General features: G+C 37.1%; 1 protein-coding gene across 1 annotated transcript in view; it reads left to right on the top strand.

Moving 5' to 3' along the window:
• COL4A3 (collagen, type IV, alpha 3 (Goodpasture antigen)) overlaps positions 1 to 17,719 on the top strand; it is a 31,442-nt gene extending 13,723 nt beyond the window's left edge. Inside the window, exons 15-34 of the mRNA XM_014951741.1 lie at positions 197 to 364; positions 1,434 to 1,523; positions 2,017 to 2,151; positions 2,864 to 2,962; positions 4,441 to 4,530; positions 4,906 to 5,045; positions 6,130 to 6,256; positions 6,533 to 6,613; positions 7,637 to 7,735; positions 8,697 to 8,747; positions 9,694 to 9,879; positions 10,460 to 10,590; positions 11,025 to 11,097; positions 11,983 to 12,054; positions 12,175 to 12,294; positions 13,327 to 13,425; positions 13,999 to 14,211; positions 14,880 to 15,057; positions 16,067 to 16,181; positions 17,543 to 17,719. Coding sequence (XP_014807227.1) covers positions 197 to 364; positions 1,434 to 1,523; positions 2,017 to 2,151; positions 2,864 to 2,962; positions 4,441 to 4,530; positions 4,906 to 5,045; positions 6,130 to 6,256; positions 6,533 to 6,613; positions 7,637 to 7,735; positions 8,697 to 8,747; positions 9,694 to 9,879; positions 10,460 to 10,590; positions 11,025 to 11,097; positions 11,983 to 12,054; positions 12,175 to 12,294; positions 13,327 to 13,425; positions 13,999 to 14,211; positions 14,880 to 15,057; positions 16,067 to 16,181; positions 17,543 to 17,719 — 2,444 coding nt within the window. The remainder of the gene's footprint in view (positions 1 to 196; positions 365 to 1,433; positions 1,524 to 2,016; positions 2,152 to 2,863; positions 2,963 to 4,440; positions 4,531 to 4,905; positions 5,046 to 6,129; positions 6,257 to 6,532; positions 6,614 to 7,636; positions 7,736 to 8,696; positions 8,748 to 9,693; positions 9,880 to 10,459; positions 10,591 to 11,024; positions 11,098 to 11,982; positions 12,055 to 12,174; positions 12,295 to 13,326; positions 13,426 to 13,998; positions 14,212 to 14,879; positions 15,058 to 16,066; positions 16,182 to 17,542) is intronic.
• The last annotated feature ends 1,719 nt before the right edge of the window (positions 17,720 to 19,438 follow it).

Genomic DNA, 19,438 nt, shown 5'->3' with positions numbered 1-19,438 from the left:
CCCCCCGCCTTTTAAAAAAACAAACAGACAAACAATCCATAACTCTAAAGATTTCCCAAACGTGTATATTGTCTTACAGATCTAATATCTGCCTTAAACAGGAGGATTTTTTTTCATTCTCATAATGGCAAGATAGAGATGAAGGTTTATTTTTCAGATTGATGTACTATACTGCACTGTCATGCATTTTTCTTAGGAGGAAGAGGTTCACAAGGTTCAAAAGGAAACCTTGGTCCCCCTGGCTTGAGTATCCCAGGAATCTATGGAAAGCCTGGGGAGCCTGGATTAATAGGTCTTCAGGGAAATACAGGATTACCTGGTCTCAGGGGACAGTCTGGAAGGCCAGGGATCTCTGGGGTGCCAGGTAAGGATTTCCCAAATACTTGGATTGATTGATGTAGAAATTAAGTCAGTCTCTGCAGAAGGGTGTCAGTCATGCTTTTCCAAATTGAAGATGCTGAAATACTTTTCTATCAACAGCTTTCATATATCACTGAGATCTGTCTATATGGAAAACAAATAAATTGTCATTCCCTAAATGACAAGTATGTCTTGAAGCTGTCATGACATAGTACGGAATTTTATATTACAGTCTTCTGAGAACAGAGGGCTACCTTACATTGTTTTTTGTACAGTAATGTCCTTGCAGTAGGACATGAAATAGTTAACATTTAAAGCAACTCCCCAGCATAATGGAAGTGTAAAGTGTTTAGTTCTTACTCAGCATTCCTTTTCAAACAGATAGCTTATGGATGCTATCCTCTTTTTCTTAAAAAGCAAGTGCAGATCTTGGGTCTGACAGAGTTGAGTCAGATCAAAATCTGTCACGTTAGCCAGAGCTAACTTTAAGTGAGGTAGGTAATGCCTGTTTTATTTGATTTGTAGAATAAAAAAAGTCAGTCCTATGATGCTTTTTATCTCTAACAAAGGTTTTTTCATTGCTATCAAATCCTTCTTTATTCTGTGGGAAGGAGATGGTACATATCTTTCTATATATACAATCTATAAAACTAATGATAAACATGTATTATTTGACTCAGTTATGCAAACCTAGACTTCTGATGTGATTTGAGTGGAGTTGTATCCCAGCTAGCCTTCAGTTCCTGAGGCAGAAAGGAATGTCTTTCCTTTGCATCCCATTACAGGTCTCCCATCCCTGTGTGGATAACCCAGCTACATTATCCTCACTGTCAGTTATTTCACTCATTGATAGAAGCTGTTGCAGCTACTAATCTAGGTAGTTTGGGGTTTACTGTTTGTGTAAGGGCTGTTCATATCATTAAAGACTGGAAAACTTATTTAGTATGTTACAGAAATGGAGAAAAAAAATAAGCAATGAAACACTTAAGTGACAGGCACGTATAACTTTCTGAAGCTTTCTGTTTCACTGATCAAATACTAAAAAATATGCTCCTATTGCTTCAATTCCACAGGCTCAAGGGGAGAGCCAGGTATAATGGGCCTGTTAGGAACTCCTGGACCCCCTGGCATGATTGGAAGACCGGGCAACCCGGGTATCAGAGGCAAGTGGCCACAGTTTCTGCCTTCATTGTTACTTAAAATATAGAAACTTCCATGCTGAAGTAGTCTTGTGATCCATCTTGATGTATGTTATCACTCCTGAGTATGTGTGTTGCACCATAATTTCTTTGTCTTGGTAAATCTTTGGCTTCTATATATATGCAGTCTACGAGCTGAATGAGAACATTATTATTTAAAGAGCAGAGAGCTATTTTTCTCTATTTTTTCCATCCCAGTCATCTTCCAAATATCATTATTGTATCTACTCAACAGATTATACATATATTGAATATAAGAAATAATTACCATCTCTTGCCGTAATCTGTGCTTATAGATGTTTTATTGATGATTGGAGTAATTAAGAAGCTAGTTTAGGTTGTTGATTTGGAATGTTTATTGACATATGTAATTGTCCTTGAAGACAGGAGTCTCATTGCTTGCTTTATCCTATCATCTTCAGGTTTCTTCAGAAAATTTCATTATATTTCCTTGCAGGTTCTTCTGGCATCCCAGGACTAAAGGGAAGAAAAGGGTTTCTTGGAGCAAAAGGTGAACTAGGTGATAAAGGTTTTCCCGGACCATCTGAGACCTTGGTTGGTATTGGGACTAAAGGAGAACGAGGCTTAAAAGGTACACATTCATTATTCTGTCATTCAGAACTGGTTAGGGTTGTTATCTACGTTGCAGTTCCAGTAGAATCGAAAACATGGAAGAAAACTAACTCTACTACTGAGAGTATTCTTATGGGTTTTAAATAATTATTGCTGTACAATGTAACTGCTTTTTTATTTATGGGATAGTTGAATGTTACACTTATATTTATTTACATATCCACGTTCCTTAAAAAAAACTGTTACTGTAATGTTAAACCAATAATAATATGTCAGTAGTACTAGGAGGTTTATATACATATTTATACGTATATGCTATACATTCATGTTTTTACAGAGCTAGTAAACGGGTGCACTTACCAACTAAATGCTGGATTGCAAAGCAATTGAGTCTGCTGAGAAATACTTGGCTGTCAGAAGAATTCCGTTGTTTGCAATATTAATATATACTCTCTCTATATGAGTTGTACATGCGTAACTAACACTATCTGGCTTTTTGTGTAGACATTTTCCTATGGAAGATTTCAGAAAGTTTCTTTTGTCTCCATATGAGAAATACAGAAGGCGTTAACTGTGACATTGTGTCTTGCTTATGTGTGTTCACAGAGTGAAAAACCTATGCCCCACTTCTGCTTCATTAGCTTTAAGAGTTATAAAACTTTAAACTGCACATAAAACATATTCTAAGATGTTGTTTTGTAATATTTTTTTAAAATGAAACTTTGTTTTAGGACTTCAAGGAAGAATGGGTCTAAAAGGAGAAAAAGGAGATGCTGGTGTGCAAGGTCCCCCAGGTCTTGATGGGTCTGAAGGAATACCTGGTGTGCCAGGTATGGAATATGTATATTGAAAATTACTCTATCATGTGAAAAGTAGAGATAATATTGCCTCAGTGCTAGCACATAAATGTAGCTCCAGCAGCAGTAGTACATTCTTTATATTAACTCTGAAGCTTTTCTGAGAACTCTGAAACTAAGTAATTTCAAAAACTGCTGCTTGGACGTCATAGCAGCTACTGCCAAATGATTCTCTGTTTCCTTCCAAATATAGACCACTGTTCGGGGTGATAAATAGAAAATTATATTAAATCCTGAATAATAATAACTTTCAAATCTAAAAGCTGATGAGGCCAATGAATAAAAATTGGTATTTATAAACAGAAGTTTGGATTCCCAGTATTATTAAAAAAAAATAAGAATTCTAAAACATGAGCATTACAATTGTGCACAGAAATATTTCAGGAGCTTTTTTTTATCAGATTGATTTTATTTCCATTTTCAAAGCCTGCATGTGTGGCTTATATTTTTAAAGTTACCAGGTGTTCAGTAAAAAGCAGACTTAAAAAGAACCTGCAAAAATTATAAACCTACCTAAGCTACTTTACAAAGTTTTGCTCTGCTGTTACCATAACCTCATGCATAGTGATAAATGTTGACCCTTGAGTAAGACAATGCATCTGCTTTTTCAAATTAAAGTTAATAAAACATCTTTACCGCTCTATATTCTGTATTTTTGATTTTTTGAGATACATAAAAATGATGACAATTAGAAATAAGTTTAAACTTGTAATTAAAATTGCTCTTTTCATGATGGCATTTATCCGTGCTGTATGTCATTATAGTTTTATTGCTATATTCTGTCATTAACATCTTCTGTAGTCATTGCAGTGTAGCCATTGCAGGAAAAAGTGCACGTTGTGCTACTCCCTAACTTTTTATGGAACAAAATAAGACCTTATTATATTCAGGCATCGCTAGTACCCTGGAATTTAGACATCTGGACATTCTAGATGCAACAAGATCTGCTAGTCATTACACTGAATGTTAATTGAGCTAAATTGGGCTAAAGATAAGTAAGTGGGGGAAAACGTGCCTAAGCCATGTAAGAAAAAGCTCTTGAGTATACTAGTCATGAGAAATGCTTAATGAGTAAGTAGTAATGTGATTGCAACGTGCCCAGAATCCAGACTGAACTTTGGGGGACAATGAAAAGAGAGTCCAGTGCAATACAAAATCATGATCTTGATAAAAATTTGCAAAAGTATATTTCAGCTGTTGCCCCTAAGTCCTGTGGTCACAAAGCTTAATTTTAATGTTGATACATAGGATACTTGTTATTTCCTTGACTTTCTGACAACAGTAATGATAATTTTATCTCTGTCTGGGGTCAGAGGCTGCATATTGATTTATAAAACAATAAGGTGCCAGGACAAGGTTTGCAGTAGAGGATTATGTGTTCATGACAGCTCTACCAGCCAGCCAGTGTCTAAAGCAAACGTGAAGATGACATTTATTTCTTCATCTTGCAGGTGTCAAAGGATTTATGGGTCTTCCAGGGATTCCTGGAGGACAAGGATTCCCAGGTGCACCAGGAAACAAAGGGGACATGGGAATTCCAGGTTATTTTCTGTCAAGCCATATTACAAATTCATAGAACCGTATAGAAGCATTTGCACAGACCTGAGCAGTTTCTGTAAGCCCACTGCAAAATACTTACACTGGGATTTATTCTTTGCAGTACCTATAGATTTCTCACCACCCCAGCATTTGCTTCATTTGCAGAATGCAGTTCTCCCTCTCTCTAAATGAAATATAATTTCTTTAATTTATATGTTTTTGCATGTAAGAACCTCTTTTTAATGTGTTTAGAATGAAAATCACGTGGCTGTGTAAATCACTTTAATGAGGAATGAATATCTGAATATGAGCTGTAGATCGCAAAACATGAGGTGTGATATGCAAATATGAACCTTTTAAGAATGGTATTTTTCCAGGTCCAAAAGGACAGAAAGGATCTCCAGGCTTTCCAGGACTACCAGGTGACCCTGGTCCACCAGGCTATGGTGGCTTTCCAGGTGACAAAGGAGATCGTGGGTACCCATCTGCTGGGCCTCCAGGAGAACCTGGTCCAAAGGTATCAAGGCAATGGCAACATTGTCGTATTAGGCAATGAGCAGAGCCTTTGGCTATAGAAACAGAACAACATGCAAGCAAGAGCTGCAGAGTTTGTAGAAGCAGATGATTTGTAAGTGATAAGAAATATGAAAATTCTTGTGTCATTACTCAGGAGAAATTTTTTAATTCATTGTACTTCATCTTTCTCTTGGTGCAAGAATGTCTTACTTGTAAAGGTGGAACATCTTGGAAATAACTTTATTCTGTCGAAGTTGCTAATCCATTAAGAACAAGGACTTGCACTTAAAAAGTCAGCAGTAGCAATACTAGTATGTTAAAAAGTATAGGAAAATATAATCTTAGCAAGTGCAAAAGTTTTGTGATCTAAAATTGTGCTGTTGGTTTTTGACAGTCTAGTAATATCATTACATAAAAGGAATTGTTTTTTTTTCTTAGCAATATATATTACGTTTGGTATGTATTATGTTCAGTAATATATATTGCTAAGAAAAAAACAGTATCTTTTAACTTAGGTCAACTGGATAGAATTTTACTCCACATATTCTGGTTGTTGAACAACTGGGAGTTTTTTTACATATGAGAGATCTGAAATACATGGTTGAGGCTGCAAACTGTACTGTAACTCCTGTGATCTGTCTAAATTAGCTGTTTATTTTCTGTGTTAGCTGGGTAGCCACAATGAGATTACTGTTGTGAAAGTCAGTAGAAATTCAAGGAAAAAAATGCATTTCAGTATTTTGTATAGTTGCATATTATGTAGGGAATGTACATTTGAATCAAAAGAAGAGCTGTTAGAATAAAATTGAAGGGAAGTCAGTGAAAACATCTAAAGACTTTGGTTGGTTTGTACAGATTAAAGAAAGATATTTTTTTTCTTAGTTATGTCTAAAGGATCAGTGGCTGTTATGTGAAGACTTCATGTCTTCAAGTCAAAGAAGACTTTTCATCAGAAAATCTTAATGAACTGTGACTACACTTAACCTTTAAAATTATATATGATTTTTCTGTTGTTCAAATATGGAATGTAAATGTATTTAATGTAATGCGATTCTTTACATGTCTGTGCAACTGCTGTTTCTCAGGGAGATCCAGGCCCCCCAGGAGCTTTGGGCAGCAAAGGAGAAAAAGGATCCCAAGGTCATCCAGGACATCAGGGAGTACCAGGACCACATGGGATCAGAGGAGAAGCTGGAACTGCAGGAATCCCAGGTATGTTTTGGTTTGGAGGGGTGGTGAGATGTTGACATGCTTCTAGAAGAAGGTAATTTCTCAATAAACTACACAGGGTGCCCGTGGGGTGACATGTTCACGTTCAACTGCTGTAAACCTGAACAGCTCCTTTGTAGTCACCGCAGCCAGGGTTGCTTATGTCAGCTAGAGATGTTTCACAGCTGTCCAAAGCAGAAATTATAGCAAAGTTCTCAGACTGAGTCTGCATGTAGTGATTATGCCTCTTCTCCTCTCCCACACTCTTTCTTATTACAGGGAAGCGTGGACCTCCTGGAGATCTTGGTGTTAAAGGACAGCAGGGCCGCCCAGGACAACAGGGCATCGCAGGCCCTCCTGGTATGGTATATAGCATCTCTCCCAAATCACTGTCCCCTGCTTTTTTATTTTCTTTGTTATTTTCTTTGTAATGAGGCAGTTGATGTTGTTCTTCTGAGCTTTTTAGAATTTAACTGATGCAGTGGCAATCTCTGTTTATGCTAGTTCAAGGCTACGTTTACCTTCTCTGGTTCCAGCTAAGGTCTTTAACAGCTTGTTTTTAATGTTGTCAGTTCAGCTGAGGCAAGAGGTTTTAATTTTGTTTGACTACTGTAAAGCTTTTTGCCTTTTTTTTTTTTTTTTTTTTTCTCCATCCAGAGGTCTCAAGATGTTATATCCACACAATTGTAAGAAAGGCTTGTTCTACCTCCTAAATGGGAATAATATACTAAGATGTAGCTAGATGAGGAGGAGAAGAAAATGAATTAGAGTGGAAAGAGGGGAGAGAGTTGTAGTTGTTTATTAAAGCAACAGAAAAGATCAAACTATTCAACCTAAGGGGGAGTGTGTAAGTATGCAGCAACAGAAAGGTATGCAATGCAGACTTTATTAAAGTGAGTGCCAGTTATTGTCTTCAAAAAGAGCATTGAATATTCTTATATTCAGAGATCCTCATCAAAATTATGATGTTGTGGTTTTGTAGACTTAGTGAACTTGCACTGACAAAACGGCAGAGTTAGCAAAGATCAGAATCTAATCCCTGTTTAGAGACATCTTGAATTTGTAATAAAGCCAGGCAGAGAAACCATACTGCCTGTGTGGATTCCCACCAGCTTGGGATACATCAAAGGCAGGGTACTAAAGTGTCTTTGAAAGACAGGGAAGTTATTGCCTGTGAAAAGCAGTGGGGGTGTAAAATCTATTGAAGTCCAGTGAGCTCAATAAAAATTATACGCTGCTCTTTACAAATGTTTAGATACCAACACAGTTACGTCTATCTCTGAACCAGCTGAACTAATTATATTTTAATAAAGGGGATTCATATCTTCTCCCTTTGAAATGTAAAATAGCAGTAGTGCTATTTTTGTCCATTATTATTCACAGGTGCTGCTGGAGAGCCTGGAAAAAATGGACTTGTTGGTGAAAGAGGTAATCAAGGTCAGGACGGTATGCCTGGTCACCCAGGAGTAAAGGGAGAACCAGGTAACACCACTGAAATATTTTCATTGTATTTTACAATTGTTTTTTTCCCTAGTTAAATTGACAAGGATTATTTGGGAAGGATTAATAAGAGTTTCTGTGGAGCCAAAGACAAGTTTATAACTAGAAGGTTTTTCACTTTTACATAATTCACAGGTTTTTCTATGTAATTGTTGTTTGTGCTGTCAACAACCCAAATGCATAGGTCACTGCTCTATTGTACACGTGATTTGGCATAACATCACCTAAATTGTTAATGTCAGTAAGAGCCAGAGTATTGCTGTTTACAGTTCTTACGTGTTTAATCTCAAAGAGACTAAAAGAACCTAAAGTCCCCTGTATTACATGGAAATAAGATAAAAGGACTCACAGTATCTACACAGATGCTTAGTGAAGGTTTCCATGACCTGGCCCTTGGGTTGTAAAACCTTTTATTTAAATGTTACTCCTGATGTCATCAGCATCCACAGATAGATTTAGTCCTCCACTGAATTCTGGCAGAAATTGTCTTCATATTTTATAGTGAAAATGTTTCTTTGCATGTTAGTATAAACAGGTTACTGGGAAGGCATTCATAGTATTTGGTAAGTTTTTTCACAATAATTTTGAAGTAATCCCTGTTAACGTATTTTCTTTTTTAGATATTTACATTTATTCTACAGTTTTTCTTAAACACAGATTCTTCATCTGTTTTTTTTCTCTGAAAAAAGACAAAGCACATTATTGTAGAATGTACCTCAAATGCAGTTGATCAATAAGATTTCCTACTATAAAGAAACATTTACAAATTTAATTTGTATATATGGATAGAAGAAATGGAAATAATAAGTTATATTTTACATATAACTAAAATCTACATTTTGATTCAGTGAATTCTGAAGAAATGTATGAAATATTAGACAATTATGATGTTTTCTAATAGTTATTCAGGACTTTGAGTGTAACATGTCCTAATATTTCATAGGAGCACCAGGGAGAGGAATCCCTGGCCTTCAAGGTGTGCCTGGTCGTAGAGGTGAGTTGTCTTTGCAGAAAGCAAAAGCTTTTTTAGTTTTTATATACCAGAATAATCATCTTCATCTTCAGGTTGCCTCCTGCTTTTGGATGCTTGAAATGGCACTAAGAGTGTGAGAGGAAATCAAGAGTGATCCTGTGCTTTTGATCAGTGATTTGGTGCTATATATTAAAAGTCAAGTTCTTGCTTGCAAATTTAAGACTATTGGAAAAGGGGAATAAAGAAGCTAATGTCTATGGTTTTGTGAACATGATATATGTCTTGTAGAGCTTTTAAAATTTTATTTTGATACACAATTTGATTAACAGAGTATGTTCTAATGAAAAAAGATGATGCTGCTAAACACTAAGCATACTGTAAGAAAGCTACAGTGATTGCATTTTGTTTATCCCCCCTTTTACATTTATGAACAGTTGACTGAGGGGACTCTTCCCATTTTTTTAGGTTTTGCATTATATTTCTAGTACTGGTAGAAATCCATTGATTTGCTTTACTTTAAAGAAAAAATATTCTATCTTCATACCTTTCATATCTAGATCATGCACTCTGAGATCAACCTTAGAACAGTATCATTTTGGAGTATTCTCTTATTTGTTGTACTCATATTGGTGCTTTTAACTGGAATTTAGTTTAAAAGGATTTGCTGATTCCTATGGGCAAAGAAGCACTTCTTCTACTTATGTATAAAGAAATATTCCCTGCTCTGGTCTTTCTGTCCTCCTCTCACATTTATTCCTTTGTATGAGCAATCTCTGAAGTAGAGGGTTTAGTCCTGCCTTCTCACAACTATTTTGCTTTACAGTAGCAAGGTGCTTTGGGGACTTCTCTGTACTAAAAATAAAGGCTGAATTTCACCTTTGCGGTGTAGTAAGTGCCCATATTCTGTGTCATCACATCACCTTATCCTCTTGACAGCTCTCCCCAAATGTAATACTTAACTTTGCAGGAATCAAAGGAGACATGGGACTACCTGGTTTTCCTGGGCCACCAGGTATAAAAGGTCATCCGGGTGATCAAGGACCCATTGGACCTCCTGGCTTAGTGGGGTTACCTGGATTTCAAGGCGCAACAGGCATGGCAATTATGGGCCAAAAAGGGAATAGAGGTATTGCTGGTGCAGATGGAAGACCAGGTGTGTTGTTGTAACTCCTTATTTATCTGAAATGATATTATACTGATAATTGAAAGCAGAATTCAGCTTGTCCAGAACTCAAGGTTAAAAGGGGTCTTCCCCAGGAGAGTTTCATAATTAAACAGGTAGTTCCTTTATCCGTTAATGCAATTTTACCATTGCAAACACCATGATGGTCTACGCAGTATGATGTAAATGAAAATTAAAAATGCTAAGCCTTGCAGTTCACTCAACTGCATTATTTTGCTTTCTTCCTATGAGGTCTGGAGGGTAGCTAACATCCAACTTTAAAGAAGTGAGATAGTATGAGTGTGATTACAGTCATAACTACAGCTGGAGGATATCCAAAAAACTGTAGTGCTAGAGAGTTCTGCAAGAACTCAACTCTGATCTCAGATTAAATGAGCAGTCTAGGAAAATTGAGTTGATTTTTTTAAAAATGTCTGTATTTCCTTGGGAATCACTGAGGTGGTAAACATGAGTACCATTATAGAGTTGCTGAATGTTGTACTGCATTGTATGTAATGAATGTGAAGTGCTGTTGGCAGCAGTCTTTACTTACTCTGATGTTTCTGTATAGGTGCTCCTGGTTTTCCAGGGCCTCCTGGTCTTCCCACACTCAGCATGAAAGGAAGCAAAGGCGTTAGAGGGGCAGATGGGATACCAGGGCCAACAGGCCCAGCTGGAGACACTGGTCCTCCCGGTCCAAAAGTCAGTGAAAAGAATATTGCTTGTTTCTTACTCCATTATTAATTTTGCTCTTACCATGAAAGTAACACTGAGGACAATTAAAATAAAAACAAAACAACAAACCAAACAGAAAAAACCCCACCCCATTCTCCCCAAAAAATCTTCTAATAGAGGAAAGATATTAAAATAGATACAAAAAGCAGTTTTTATGGAGTTAAGTGGACCAAAATGAAACTATTGCAAATTTCTGACATCATTTCCTTGGCCATTCTGTATTACAGAATAACATTGTCAATGATACGCCTATTTCTGACATGCTTACAAATGGAGGAGATAATTCCAGTTGTAGCATATTCTGTGAACTTAATGCTTTGAATATTCTGAACAAAAAGAAAATGTTCTTCATAGCAGCAGATGCTGCTTCCTGCTTATTATTGGTGTTTTCTGATTTGCAGGGAATTGAAGGTCAATCAGGCTATCCTGGTGCTAGAGGGGACCCTGGATTTCTTGGATTCCCAGGTGTAAAAGGTATTCATGTATTTATTACATACATGTCCATGTGCCAAATGCAATCATTTACATGTTGCATTACAATATTATGTATGTAATAAATAGTAACAGGTGTGGTCCTAGAGAGCTGGCTAAAAATCCTTTTAATTTAGACATTTTTCTAGTGATTTAAATCTGATATAAGTCTTCATTACTCCAGTATTTTCATTTTTCGATTGCATGATTTACAGTCACACAAAATTGTCATTACCTGTTGTGTATTTTTCATTTTTTCTAATTTGAAAAGTCACCGCATAGATAGTAACTATACTTTCTTAAGCAAAAAGCTCTCATTTCATGGCTTAGTCAGTCAAATCTCCTGACTTGATAACAAACAACATCTTACATTTTTTTTATTTCCAGCAGAGCCATGGATAGTAATCTGAATGTAACCTTATTTTTTCTGCAGTGAAAATAATTGCTTATTCAGTTTTAAACACTTGAAAAACTATACAACCCTCCTAACACCCATCAGCATAACTGACAGTAGGAGTTAAAGAGAGTTGAGCTGCACAGCGTCACTGAACAGCATCACTTGACCTGCAAACTCAGTGACAAAAACACATAAGATAAAAAGACATAGTCTAAAGTTGAGATTGTAGGCTAGATTTTTGGGAGCAGACATTATATGAAGATAGGAATGGAAACATCCTCTTGTAAACTGAATACACTTGACCTATAAATTACACAGTAACAGCAGAGATGTAGAAGTCCACTTTCACACTTCAGATGAGTCTATAGGCTGTGTTACTCTTTGGGAAGGTTGCATGGATCATGCAGGACTCGTAAATAAGTCTCTGAAACTTTGACAGTTGATTTGACATTTTAAACCAGACAGATATATCTTCAATCTTCCTTTTTTAGGAGAAAAGGGTAATCAAGGACCCCCTGGACCACAAGGTGCAGAAGGGCCAAGGGGACCAAAGGGCCAGCGTGGTAACCAACCTTCTCATTCTAATGCCAGAAGACTTAGATTGATTTGTTTATTTTGGTTTGTAGTTTGTTTGCTTTCTTTTAATATAAAGCAATAGCTTTTCATTATATTTTTGCTCCTAGGTCCACCTGGAGTCCCTGAGAGAGTATTTTCCATCCCAGGAAGCAAGGGTCCTCCTGGACTGCCAGGAATCCCAGGAACGCCAGGTGATCAAGGAATTCAAGGGATTCCTGGACTAGAAGGTGGTTTATATTTTTATCTCTGTACATGTTTGTGTGCTGCTTAGTGAAACATTTTGATTTGGTGGGAAAACATTCTTCTGCGTAGAAAATCGACGTGTCTTTAAATATACCTCTCCATATTTAAAAATAGCTCTTTATACCTTGTTAACAACTTTATAACCTGTCCCATTCCATCTGCCCTCCACCCTCACAGTCAGCGAGCGAGTAAGATTATCCCTCAACATAGATGTAAGCAAAATAATGGAATAAAAAGTAAACTTGGATCAGAACACTCATCATATTTATAGAACCAGAACCATGCTCAGGAAGTTTGTCATTTTGGGGGGGAAATTACCACACGTAATAAAAGTATTCTAGATGTGCTATGAAGTGGTTCTGTCTGTCATAGTCTGGGGGTGAGAAGGGAAAGGAGAGGCTGGGTGCTTCTCCATTGGCACTGGAAGTGAAGCCTGCCCCGGCTCTGAGGGATGGGGAAGCGAGAAGCAGGTGGGATGAGGTGGGTGTGCAATGGTCAATACCACGGCTTTCCATCCCAGGAAGGAAACTCCTTAGGGGGACAGGCTTGCCAGAAGGCAGGCCCCACTCAGGAATGACAGTTGCCTCCAGCATAACAAAGCAGGCACTAAAGAATTGTTCTTTTACGTTTTCCTTAAAATTTTTTTCAAAAGGAGCTGCATTATTTATAGAATTGCAAACTGTGACCACAAAGATTATGGCCTGCTAATATATTTTTGAAATATTTCTATTGTATGACACATCCTAAAAGAAAAAGCGATTTGCTTTGGTTTCTGTAAACATTTCTTATGAGACTATTTTTCTGCAATATGTTCAATATTTCCTTGTAATTTTCCTGATGGGAAATATGGTGACAGCAACACTACAGATAGCCTCAAAACTTACTAAATTCATGCTCATGTTTTTATTTTAATGCAGCTACATTTCATGAGGATTTTAACTTTATTCATTAACAGTTATTAAAATCTAGAATAACTAATGCTACATGATCCTGGATTTTTCTTGATTACAATTCAGGACCTAAAGGATTAAAAGGTCTACCAGGACGTTTTGGTCATCCAGGTCAACCGGGACTGCCTGGTCCAAAAGGAGACAGAGGATTTCCAGGACAAAGAGGTAGAGGAAAGCAGACAACTCTGACTGCTACTACTGAATTTACAGATAAACTGTCTTCCTGTTTCTCTAAATCCTTCCTCTTGCACGTATTGAGATTGTGTAACATTTATAGTAACTTTAGGGCCACAAACACATGTAAGCACATTCTTAACTTTTAACAGATGCATGTTCACAACTGAAATAATAATGTCTCGACTGTGCTCCTCTGCTATTAATAACATTTATTTATCCACTTGAAAACCCTAGGTATAAGTGTGCCTTTTTATGACATCAAAATAGAACTAAATATTTTTATTTAGTCATCATAAAATGTTTTTACTTTACAACTTTTTTGGTAAAAATGGCCATGGTTGTTTAAAATAGCTCACTATTCCTTGAAACTGTGCAATGTAAAGCTACCTGAGCTAGGTCTGAAGGAGTTAATACATCTAACAACAAATACTACCAATTTTCAAGTTGTGTATTCTTACTGATTTTTTTTTGTTAGTTTTCAAGTGGTTCCACTAATTTAAATGAAGTAAAAATTCAAACAAAATTAGAATATTTGCAGTCGTATTTCTTTCCTCTCCACAGGAGAACCTGGACTAATTGGCTTTCCAGGTCTACAGGGGTTACCTGGATTACCAGGTTCTACCACTGCTGGTCCAACAAGAAGAGGTTTTATCTTTACCCGGCATAGTCAAACAACAAAGATTCCTTCATGCCCACATGGGACATCGCAGATCTATTTTGGCTACTCGCTGCTTTTTGTACAAGGAAATGAACGAGCACATGGACAAGATCTTGGTACTGTATTGGTAAAAATTTTTGGATAATTTTCTTTATAGTCCAGTAATGCTAAGTTGTCATGAAATCAAACTGACAGTAAGTGTCCAAGATGAGCACTGGTTTCAGCCATCACTCCCCAGAGTGGTCTGCTGCTTTCAGTCAATTTAGGAATCATGGCTTTGAAAGACACCTTTCTTTCCTGCACTCCCATGTTCCCTTTTTGCTGTGCCTAGACATTTCTGAGGAGGAATTCAGTTACTTATGGATAGATGTCTAGTATAGATGTTCATAAAATCTGCACAGGTCTGACAGTAGTAACACAGGATGTGAGAGAGTCTTGCTTTTTTTGTAGACTAAAGGGGATGCTTTAGGGTGTCAAAAATGGCACCAGAAGCTTTTGTTTAAGCAGCAGAGTCCCTACCGCTGTGATAAGGACCAATGTCATTCAAGAAGATACTATTAGTTTAACAGATTTTGTTTCTAGCCCTTATTTTTTATATACATATTTGTATACATGCCATAAGCATTTTGCTTTAGGGTAATTCCATTGTACAGACACTTCTTTCTTTATACTTATTCTCTATATATTCACTATAGTAGACTGGATGCCATTGTGTCTCTCTTCTGTTTGCTGCACTAAATATAATCTCCTATCATTCACAAAGCTCTCCTCGTTTGCCTTTTAGGAACAGCTGGTAGCTGCTTGCAGAGATTTACCACCATGCCATTCTTGTTCTGTAACACCAACGATGTTTGTAGTTTTGCTTCTCGCAATGACTATTCGTACTGGCTGTCAACTGCGACAGTGATGCCAGTGGATATGGCACCCATTTCTGGCAGGGCACTAGAGCCCCATATAAGCAGGTAAGAGTATAAGAATTTTAGCTCTTCTGGCCTGGAACCACACAGACATCCTAATTCGTCTTGAACTGCAAATCTCAGGCAAAGACTTGCCTATCTCAGCCAGTACAAACACTGTTCTTAACCAGCTGATTTTTTTTTTAATTAGTCAGCTGAATTCAGTGATGCACTAAGAAAAGTTAGATTAAAGCTAGGGTCCCACCACAGGGCTTGACCTGCAAAGCTGACGTGAGAATATAGCCCACAATCCTACTGACTGCAGTTAAAAAACGGAGACGGACTAAAATAAAATAAAGACAGCTTCATTATTTGGCATACAGTACAAATCAAGTTCTGCTTTCAATTATGTGTGATACAGTTGCTGAAGAACATTGTAAATTGGGGCTGAAGGTTCTCTCCTATGAAACGCTCTTGTGCAAATGTGGCCCTTTCTAGTTGTTTTAGAATAGCTGAGCAGAATAGAAGAATAGAAGAGCATCATAAGACGAAATACTCTAAAAGCATGGAAGACCAAGACTAGCAAAAACAAAGATGGGAAGGCGAGCTTTGCACTCCATCTTCTGGACTGCCCTACGCAGTTATTGCAATCTAGTAGCTCAGCTTCATAGTTTCTTCGTTTAAGAAATAAAAATTACTTTTTCTAATCTTAGCAAATAAAGGTATAGAACTTTGATCTCAACCATAACAACATAAACTAGTTAGCACATGAGGGTAAAATTTAGCTCCTTACTTCAGTAAGGAAATTCAAAAGTTCTGGGACTAATTCTCATCTTACACCAGTTTTTCTCTGGTGTTATTAGTAGAGATTGCAAAGCAAGGTATTTGGGTTGCCTTCCTTTTACTTATCATCTCCTCATTAAACAGAAAAAACCTGTGTGAGTTGTGACATTTACATTACAACTCACACATGCAGCTACCCTGCCATTAGGTAGCTACTATCCTAGAAGATACAATTTTTGTCTGCTTTCATATTTTTCCTCATATCTGCACTGAATGCAGTTTCTTCTTACAGGTGTATTGTGTGTGAAGGAGCTGCAATGGTAATAGCAGTTCACAGCCAAACAACAGTAGTTCCTCCATGTCCAGAAGGCTGGGTATCTCTCTGGAAGGGTTTTTCTTTTGTTATGGTAAGGACCTAAAGACTTGAATAATTAATGTTATGTCCTCTTACTTTCACTGGTGTTTTCATCTGCTCAAAGCTTGTTTGTTTCTTAATAATCGTTAAATTATTTTTTCCTTTGCCAAGAAGTAGACAATAATTCTGTTAACTCTTACTCAATACCAGAAGCATAGGAACAACTATTCTGATCTGTTCTCAAAAATAGGTGGCAGGAAGAAAAGGGGAAAAGATGAAAGGAGAACCATAGGATTTTAGTCTGACAGAAATAACTGCATGCTCTTATTGTCATGTGCCATGTTAAGATCTAGGGAACAGGTTTGGCGAGTGGAGTGGTTAAACCAGTCCTGAACAAAAATACACAGAAATAACTGACCCACTTCCATGCCGGGCAGTTCTTTTATAAATTTGATCTTGGGCTGAATTCAGCAGAAGGCTAAAATCAAAACAAATGCAGTACACTGTCTACAAAAGATTGCCTTGGCTGTTTTGATGCCATAACGAGATATGAGTGAAGAAAGTACATTCATGTGACTGCAAATTGAGAACCAATTATGGGAATAAGGGTATATCTATATTAGGGGAGGCAGCACTTCATCTTTGTTATCCATGCCTGTGGGATCTCATAAGGATGTCAGCAAATGAGAATAAAAGATAGAATTATAGCTCTCTTTTTTTTTTTTTTTTTTTTTTTTTTTTTTGCTTTGTATTACAAATACTTTTTTTTTTTTTTTTTTTTTTTTTTTTCATGATCTAAAGTCCTTTTAGGTCTAACATGAAACTTGTCTCTCCTGGGATTTCATCCTAAGTAATCATAATCTTGGAAAAGAATGAGAGGATTTTTTGAGCATCTGGTTAAAATCATTTGCTAACGTCACCAAATTTAAATTTTATTTTCTAGCCAATTTTCTACTGTCATAAATTATTTTAGAGCTATTTCTACAAGCATTTACCAACACAGAGGAGGAAAATTCCTTCGCTTTCTGTTTGGAGAAGCAACCACTGCAACAAAAACCAGGAACACACAAGAAATAGGGGATTTGGCCTATTTGTAATTCAGTTACTCTAGTCCTCAACTGGACAGAAGCCAGCTACTTTCTAGTCTTTGTGCTGGTTACAGCTTCATGCCTTTTCATGGAGCAGAAAAAGGCTGTTGCAGGGACTGAAGAAATGCCATAACTGTCCTTGACTTTTCATAAGGCTTCTGTGCTTCATTATAACTTTGATAAAACTAATCTGTGTTCATTTTGTTTTGTCCAAAATGTACCACAGACCATATGGTATGTTTTAGAAAGAGATATTTTTTTCTGCCTGCAGTTTACTAAAAGCTGAGGGACAAGTTCTCATAAAAAATTGTATTGGTGGTTACAGTACACAAGTGCCGGCTCAGAAGCTTCTGGCCAAGCATTGGCATCTCCTGGGTCTTGTTTGGAAGAATTTCGAGCCATCCCATTCATAGAGTGCCATGGCAGGGGGACGTGCAACTACTACACAAATTCCTACAGCTTCTGGTTGGCATCATTAAATCCAAGAAGAATGTTCAGGTAAACTGTACCTCCCTGCATCCGTGCTGCAAGTGCCCGAGGAGACAACTGCCTGCGTAACACGTGGGGGCTCCCCTAATAATTCCCCTCAGATTAGACGTCCCCCCTTTGTTAGGTTTAGAGTCATTCTGTAGCACAAAGATGCCTTAAGCAAGTCAAGGATTTCAGTGGTGTTGTCAATAACCCTGTGTTTTTAAAGAAAAAAAAAAAGTAAATGTTATTTTTCTTTCTTTTAGGAGACCTCTGCCACAGACTTTGAAAGCAGGAGAACTAGAAAATATCATCAGCCGTTGTCAGGTCTGCATGAAGAGACCACTCTAAACAGGGGCCACTCTGGATGGAACATGAAACTCTGCTTTAATTACAAAGAATTGCCTAACTCTGAAGAGCTATAATTTATTGAAGTCCAACTGCATCTGGAAAGAAAATAGTAAACTGCCCGTGCAGCACTGCGGTGAGGTAGGGCAACAGTTTGACTTTTGTCTTTGGCAAATGACAGAGCACTTTGTTGGAGAAAGCTTGTAAGGGCAGCCTGCAGGGGCTTCTCCGGAACTGTCTCACTTCTCAGCTGCATCTTCATGATAAAACTATGGCAGTGCTGGGTCTTTCATGGAGGGTGTTCTTGCTGCCTTTGTGTCATGTGCTTTTCAAACCGCAAGACGAACTAAATGCTCTAATATCAGCTTACATATGTTCAGTGTTCAAAGTGGATATAATTTAAGATGAAAATCTGGCACTTATGAGAGATTGGGTTCAATAGGAAATATTTTCAGTGCACTTTTAAATATATATTGATTCACTTAGGGTTGTTTTGTTTTGATTTTCTTGTCTAATAAACAAGTATCTCCCCGCTTACCTTGCGCTTCCTCTGGCTGCCAAACAGGAATACAATCTTTTTTGTATCATTATGAAAGTGATGTTTCGTGGCTGGCCAGAAAGGGAGCTCCTCCGTGCCCTGGTGAGACAGTACAGTGGGGACACGTGGTAGCTGTGTTCCCCAGAGGGACTGTACCTGATTAAGTGAAAGTGCTGGAAAGTTTTCATTAGATTCCATAGCTTTTGACACAGATCAGGAGATCTTTTAAATTCTTCAAAAATTGACAGTATTTGGCCTTTATTATGATCGCAAGTTTTTGTCTCTACTGAAGAACAAGTATTTAGCATAGCATAATTTGGGATTTTGATAGAGTTAACAATCACTGTATGGCTCAAGGGCTCCCATGGCATTATCAGGTTATCACACACCCATCAGGATGTGATCTCTTCCTGTTTTATTTTAATAGAAAACAAAAAATATAATATTCACATTTTATAATATTCCATACTTAAATATTTATCAAAAATTATGTTCTGTATTTAAATATTTATCACACATTTCTGCAAAACATTTATTCCATCCAGTTAAATGTACGCATTCAAAATTTTTTGAAATACTGATATTTATATTGTACCATCTGAGCACTGACTGACATAAGAGAATCCAACTGTAGACAAACGTAAAGACTTGAAAAGCACTTTCATTTACTCATATAACTTATATAAAATTGTAGCTCTGAGGTGGTTTTTTTATATTTATAACATTGCACTTGCAAGGCTATTTAAAACTGTAATGTTAACATTTAAAATGTTGATATTTTTTAATACTTGCACAATCTATGAGAATTCAAGTATTTAGTGTTATAGAAGAAGCCTAATTCATCTGAATAGTTCTGTAAATGCATCA

The sequence above is a fragment of the Calidris pugnax genome, unplaced genomic scaffold (genome assembly GCF_001431845.1).
Source record: "Calidris pugnax isolate Ruff unplaced genomic scaffold, ASM143184v1 scaffold197, whole genome shotgun sequence".
Taxonomy (NCBI): domain Eukaryota; kingdom Metazoa; phylum Chordata; class Aves; order Charadriiformes; family Scolopacidae; genus Calidris; species Calidris pugnax.
The sequence above is the reverse complement of the archived record's forward strand: the minus strand, read 5'-3'. Positions and strand labels throughout refer to the sequence as shown.